Source organism: Arachis ipaensis, chromosome B07 (assembly GCF_000816755.2).
Source record: "Arachis ipaensis cultivar K30076 chromosome B07, Araip1.1, whole genome shotgun sequence".
Taxonomy (NCBI): Eukaryota; Viridiplantae; Streptophyta; class Magnoliopsida; order Fabales; family Fabaceae; genus Arachis; species Arachis ipaensis.
The window spans coordinates 122,721,927-122,729,134 of NC_029791.2; the positions used below are offsets into that span (position 1 = coordinate 122,721,927).

A 7,208-nucleotide genomic window follows, 5' to 3' on the forward strand; every position below is an offset into this window, starting at 1 on the left:
AATGCATGTGTAAAAAAATTTACATTATTACTACATTAAAATTAAATTCTATAAAACCTTGCAAACTTTTTAAAATTCAAATCCAGAATTTTACACAAAATACTCCAACAAGAAGAAAGTTATATTCTGGATTCAGCAAAAAGTTAAAATAACAAAGTTACTGAAAAAAGTAGTCTCTGTTTTATGAATTTATACGTGAATCTAATTATATAACATCATATCAGTAAAAATAAATATTTTTTATATTGGCCATATAAATAATTATTTAAAATAACAGATATAATTACATAATTATATAAACATTTTATAGTGTATCAAAATTAATTTTTTTTATAGGTTTAATTTCTTTTGTTTTCTTCTTACAACGAATCGATTATTAGTTATTACCCTGATTTAATGGTCCTATACATGTGGGTTCACATGTACTGTAAGACCAACAAAATCACATGATGCTGATTGGCAAACATCTTCACATTTTACACGCCGAAGAGAGGTTAGGTACCTCGCAACACCTTTAGTTAGAGAAGGGCAACCTGTCAAAATAATTAAAAGTACTTGTTCAAAATGTAACTAGAAATTGAATCACATTTTTATAGAACTAAACAGTAAAATAGAATAATATCACTGGAACTTCCTATGAAGATGACACAGTTAATTAACAGAAAAATATTCGATTCATCAGTTAAAGTTAGATTAAGAAAGAAAAAAAATAGATCAATTAATAATTACTCATAAAAAATAAATCAAATATTTTTTCGGTTAAACGCCTGATAGTTGTCAATGTTTAAGTTTGCATCTTCGTATGAAAAGACAACTATAAATATTTTTGTAGTAATTTTTATCAATTTTAATTATACTTTATTTAATACACAGATGATACAAATTATTTTATACAATCATTTAATCATATTTATTTTTAGTATCAAGTGGTGATTTCAAAAAAATAATTGTATTTAATTTGTTGATATAGCAATATATAATTAAGCACATGTAAGAAATTTAATTACTCTCTGTGTATCTATAAAATTAAAGACGGTTTATTCCGAAGCTGAGGGCATGCATGGTATATTAATAATACTTACCCTAACTTGAGAGAAGTGTCTGACGAATCATCCTCTGGAGGAAGGTTACTGCTGCAACTGCTAATGTTATTCATAGATTCTATGAATGAGGTACCTTCCTCATCGTTATTATTATTAATATTATTATTATCATTCCCATCAATAGTATCATCCAAATCCAATAGAAATGGAGGATTATTTTTCCCTTTTCGCAGAACAGCCACCTGCAATTTTAATATAAATTTTGAGTGAGATTAAATTATTTTATTACCTTTTGCTTTAACTGCTTGTTCTCCTCTTCCAACGTAATCCCCTTTCAATTGTTTACGAAGTTCAGGAATGCGCGAATGACAATAAGAAAAAAGGAAAAGTTTAGGGCCAGCAATTTTTGTGTTTTGTAACCAGCATTTAACCATCAAGAGAAAAGTGAGTGATCTCTCATCATTGGATGTAATCTCACACCATTAAAAAAATTATTGATTGCCAATTGATGGTTACAAAACACAAAAATTGCTGACCCCTTAGCACTCCTCTTTATAATAATCATGAAGGAAGCTATCAACGAGTACTGAACAAACCTTATTCTGAAGTTGCAAAATCTCGCCCATAATCCGCTTCTCCTGATCAAATGTGATTGCATCGTTATTATTAAAGTTTAGTTAACATATCATCTAATAAAAATACATATTAAAATTATTAATTGAAAAAAATAATGAAAAATATGTAAAATTTAAAGTTTTAGTACATTTCTTATGTATTTATCAAAAGAAAAAATTTAAAAAATTTTAAAATAATAAAATCAACATGTTACTGTTATTTTTATTATTATTTATTGTCATCATCATGATGATTACCTTCATGCGAATGACACGATCGAGTCCTGTTTCAAGTGTTTTCTCCAAGTTCTGCAAGCCCCTCAAGTCTAATCCTTCAAGATCCTCACCATCCATCCTCCTAATTTATCCATATGTAAAATTAAATAACACTTCTATCATATTTTAATCTTTTTTAATTTTATTTCAACGAGATTGAATATAAATATATGCACCTTAGTTCTTGAGTTCGTTTTGCAACTTCCTCACATAACTTGGCGCTACTATTATCCTCAATCTGCAACGGGAAATCGAAGAACCGGTAACTACTAAGTTGTTAATAGTTTTATCAACTGGAATTTATGGAACCGATCCAAAGCCTAGAAAGAATCAACCTAATAATGGATATGAAAAATTATTTGGAGTCCTACAAATTTTATCTTTTCAATATTTAAATTTTTTATTCTTTTAAATATTAAGAGGATAATTAAAAAGATGAATTAAGACTCCTAATTATTACTCAAGGATTATAATTATACTCGTCTAAAGTGCAAGGTACGTTATGTTACAAAAATTGATCAAAATTGGTACAAAAATTAAAAATCAATATATATAGTTCATATTATATACATGTGCATGTACGTATATAACTAAATTAGTATGATTTTTTTATTAATTATATGCTTTCATATAAAACCGGATAAAACATAAAGGTAGCGTTTGGTGGAGAGACAGAGATAAAAAGATTGAGACTGAGAGACAGAAATGAAGAGACAGAGATTGAAATAAATTTTAGTATTCTGTTTGGTGCAAAATGGAAGACAGAAATTGAAATAAGAATAAAATTCTAATTTAATTTGCACAAAAGATAAAATTAGAATTAATTAATTGAAATGAGGATATTTTAGGTATAAAATGTTATTAAAGTTTCAATTTTCATCTTTAAAAATTTTAGTCCCCTGTGTCCCTACATTTTGGAGGTACTGAAATACTGAAATTTTAGAGACAGAGATAAAAATTTTAGTATCAGTCTCTAAACCAACAAAAATAATACTGAATCTCAGTCTTTTCGTCTCTATCTCAATATCTCAAAACAAACGCTACCAAAAGATACTAGTGCATAAGTATATTAATAATAGAGAGATATAAGTCAAAAATAGATATTCATTAATAAACCTAGCTAGTTGAGAATTTATTCCTATACCTGCAGGTTCGGAAGTCTTTCCAATTTGTTGATGTCATGAAAGTGCCCATTATTATACCTTTTAATTGTGTCGTCCAAACTTTTTCAATTCAAAACAAAATGAGAGACAAAGATTAGCCAGAGAACAGGTCAGAAGTAGTAGCCATCAGTCACCATAAACTTAATATTGATCCATTTTTGAAGAAGCAAACATTATGCATGATGGAAAATATATATTTGATTAATAATCCCCAAGTCTCTCATGTCTAACCCGCAATTTCAGATGATCACCAATATATATTTTCAATTTTTCATTGCAATTGCTGCCCCTAATGTTACCAACTAAATAAACATAAATGTCCTCATCATACCACATGCTAGCTAGGTTAATAAATTGTGCATACGGTGAAAAAATAAAATAAAAAATAAAAAATTCCTCATCACGAACATGAATAATTTAGGCATGAAAGTACCATTTTTTCTTTTTAATTTAGACTGATAAAAAAATTAATATAAATAGTTATATTAATGGTTAAATATGATTTTGGTCTCTAAAGTAGGGGTTGAAAAATTTTTTCGTCTCCAACCTTTTTTTGCTTACAAAATCGTCCTTAAGGTTCAACATAATTTTAAAATGATATTTCGGACCAAAATACCCTTCTCTTCTTCCTTTTCTTCTTCATCACACAATCAAATGATTTTTAAACAATTCTAGCAGTAATTTCCAGCAATTCAGCACAAAACAGAAAATTATATATACAGTTAACCATTTTCAAATAATTCCAGCAGTAGTTATAGCAAATCAACAATTTCAACGCTTTCATTCCAAACAAATTCAGCAGCAACTTTCAGCAATTCAATTCAAACCAAACACTTTTTAGTATTCTCAGAACCTAATAACCTAAGCTAATCCTATCATACCCACCTAAAATTCACTAACGAAAAATCAAAATCCAACTAAACTAATCCAGAATCAAATCAAGGAACTAAGACTAACCAAAAACAGAAATTGAAACCAAAATGATAACATGGATTATGAAAATAGAAAACAGAAAAGAAGGGACAGGAGAGGCAGTGGTGTTGCGAGAAGCAGGGGTAGTGTAACAGTTGGTGAAGCACCGGCGGTCTGGGCATGACGGGAAAGGGCTGGAGCTACCGTCAGTTCTGGTGTTTTGGTGGCTCTGGTTCCTTCTGCAATAGGGATTGAGGGAGGCACGGGCGAGATAGCGTAAACGGTGCTGGGTGGAGATGGTGGTTCGCGGAGGTGAATGAAGAAGAAGGCGGAACCATGGTGTTGCTAGGGTTAGCGCGAAGGGGAGAAGAGGGAAGAGGGTCGCGGTGGAGATGAGGCAACGGACAATGAAAAAGAAGGGCTCCACGTTGCTGCGCGGTGGTGAATCAGGGGAGGCTCCATGGCTTCATCTTTTTCTTATTTCTTTCTTTCTTTTAGTTGAATGAATATAAATCCATTCCCTTCCAAGTAATTTTGCAGCATTATGTGTTTCTTCTTCTTCTTTGTTTGATTTTTTTTATTTTTATTATTGTTAAAAGAGTAAAACAAAAAGAAACTTGAGAAAGTAAATAAAAAGAAAAAGATGAATTAGAAAAAAAGAAGAAGAAAATTGTGATGATGATGAAAAAAAAGAAGAAGCAACAGCAGAAGATGAGGAGGAGGAAGAGAAAGAGTTTTAAATTATGCAGAACTTATCAGCACACATACACCGAAAATTCTTAAACAATACACTCGAATATCTTCGTGTTACACCAAAATTTGTTACAAATACAGAAAAATGTTTCCTCTAATGCTGCATTTTTTTTCTTCTTCTTCTTTTCCTTATTTCTTTCTTTCTTTTAGTTGAATGAATGTAAGTTCATCCTCTTCCAAGTAATTTTACAGCATTATGTGTTTCTTCTTTTTCTTTATTTGATTTTTTTTTGTTTTTATTCTTGTTAATAGAGTAAATCAAAAAGAAATTTGAAAAGATAAAACAAGAAAAAAATAGATGAATAAGAAAAAAAAATGATGATGAAAAAGAAGAAGAAAAAATAGCAGAAGATAAGGAGGATGGAGAAGAAAAATTTTGAATTATCCATAACTTATCAGCACACATACACCGAAAATTTTTAAACAATACACTCAATATCTTCGTGTTACACCCAAATATCTTTGTGTTACACCCAAATTTGCTGCAAATATAGAAAAATATTTTCTTTAATGCAGAACTTTTACATTACACTCAATTCAAACCATCAACGATAAAACATTATTCACCTATAGAATCATAAACTATTAACGAAAAAATTAATTAGATTTGAACCACACCTCAACCATTTGATTGGATTTAAAATAATAATCAATTTCGTTTTGATTTAATTGACAATCTGAACTTGAATTATTCATTATCTTCAACAACGAGATAACTGATGATGGAGGAGAAAGAGGAAAAGGAATGAGAAGAAGAAATTCCAATGAAAAAAGAAGGAGGAGGAAGAAGTGGTGTTGGTGACGACGACAACGAAAGAGAAAATAACAAAGAAAAAGAAGAACGTACAGCAAGAAGAAGAAGAACGTGCAGTAACGATACGAAGAAGAATGTACGCGCGTAAATATAAATGACTTGGATAGACTTGGATCAAAAAATGATTTATATGCGAAGAATAATTGTTAAATATATCCCGTACAATCGTTATTGTATCTAAAGCCCTAATTAGGATTTCTTAAATCCGAAGATGAACATTTTCTCGAAGGAATATCCCATATATACTAATGACAGTGCATGCATATTTGAATGGAAAAAAAGTGCATATAAATTAAACTTCACAAAACATACATAGATTATGTATGTATGTGCCACAGTATGGTCAATTAATAACAGTTTATTTATATTGATCTCCTCACATTATTCTCAATTCCTGTGCCTACGGTGTAGTACTCAATGTTCAACCTAATATATATATGTCTCTGTGTGGGTTCAACAAGGACATCAGAGAAATGATAAGAACATAGAAAATACTAGTTAGATTGAAAACTCGAAAGTTATAGTTTACTCCATTTAGTACATCTTCCAATCAAATCAAATATACAGTGCGCACATACTAATTATTACCGTCCTGCGATAGTAATAGGTAGAGATATAATTATTCCATATCTTTATATATTAGCTTAAATTTTAAAAATAAATAATATCATTCTATGACATCAAAATTTAACAAATTTATATTATTGAGCAAATTAAAATTAAGAAGTATGTGATTCGAGATATGTTAAACAATATAATAATCTTATTAAATGTATATTAAAATTAATTATCTAAATTTTACTAATAATAATAAGAGCGTACCTGGAACTGGCATAATGAAAGAGCTTGCCGGTAGCTGAGAAAACAATGAGAGCAAGCTCAGCATCACAAAGCACAGAAAGCTCATGAGCCTTCTTCAACAGCCCTCTCCTCCTCTTCGAAAACGTTACCTGCCTTGCCGCTACGTTATCGATCTTCTTTATCTTTATCTTCGTCCTCGTCATCGATCGATCGAACTTTCTGCACAAACAGAAATTTAGGGGGAAAAAAACCCTAAAAATTGAAGAAAGAAAACCCTAGCTAGGTAGGTAACCAAAAACAACAGTACCAATAGTAGTTCTATCTCTTCAGATCTGACTAAAACGGAGAAACCGAAGGGGAAAAATTGAAAGTATGTAGCAGTTGAGGCAGCAAATTAAAAAAGTGAATTAACAAAGCAAGCTAATTAAGCTCATTCATCAAAATAGATATATGAACTTTAATTTGTGTGGTGGTTACTGGTTGCTCTTGATTTTGAGGACTATATAATTAATAATAACCACTTGAACACTACTTCTCCAACATTAATTTGATCGATCTATCCATATATGGAAATAAAACTGAACAAAAGAAATTATTATTATTATTATTATTAGAGCGATTGATGAAATACATAATTCAAAAATAAAATAATTCTTAATTTTTTTAAATGTACTTCTTTTATTTTAGAATACAAACAAATAAACCCTATATAAATGTTACATAAATCTACAAAAATATAGTAATGTTATGTTCAATTTGTCTCTTTTAGAAGTTTTTTTTTCTATCTCGATCTATTGCACGGGGTGTGTGTCTCTTAGAAGTAATCTTATGC

The 7,208-nt window shown here is 29.8% G+C and overlaps 1 protein-coding gene across 2 annotated transcripts; it reads right to left on the bottom strand.

Annotated features, from left to right (window-relative positions):
* LOC107606208 (MADS-box protein AGL24) lies at positions 223-6,886 on the bottom strand. Of its 2 annotated transcripts, XM_021106507.1 has the most exons (10): positions 6,868-6,886; positions 6,684-6,807; positions 6,398-6,595; positions 3,078-3,156; positions 2,110-2,171; positions 1,916-2,015; positions 1,640-1,681; positions 1,333-1,374; positions 1,083-1,285; positions 482-533 (listed from the first exon to the last, which is right to left on the bottom strand). In XM_021106507.1, exons 3-10 carry the CDS (start codon positions 6,577-6,579, stop codon positions 515-517), a joined length of 729 nt encoding a protein of 242 aa, XP_020962166.1. In that variant the 5' UTR covers positions 6,580-6,595; positions 6,684-6,807; positions 6,868-6,886; the 3' UTR covers positions 482-514. The 2 variants fall into 2 exon arrangements, with proteins under 2 accessions (XP_016163708.1, XP_020962166.1); XM_016308222.2 differs by lacking the exon at positions 6,868-6,886 and having other exon boundaries at positions 223-533; positions 6,684-6,830.

Bases quoted from the DNA above. Each gene is read 5' to 3' on its own strand.
- LOC107606208 (XM_016308222.2), bottom strand. From the start codon at position 6,579: ATGACGAGGACGAAGATAAAGATAAAGAAGATCGATAACGTAGCGGCA. The intron at 3,157-6,397 runs GTACGCTCTTAT...GAATTGAAAAAG, and splicing joins TTTCATTATGCCAGTTCCAG to TTTGGACGACACAATTAAAA. The intron at 1,286-1,332 runs GTAATAAAATAA...TTAAAATTGCAG, and splicing joins ACAAGCAGTTAAAGCAAAAG to GTGGCTGTTCTGCGAAAAGG.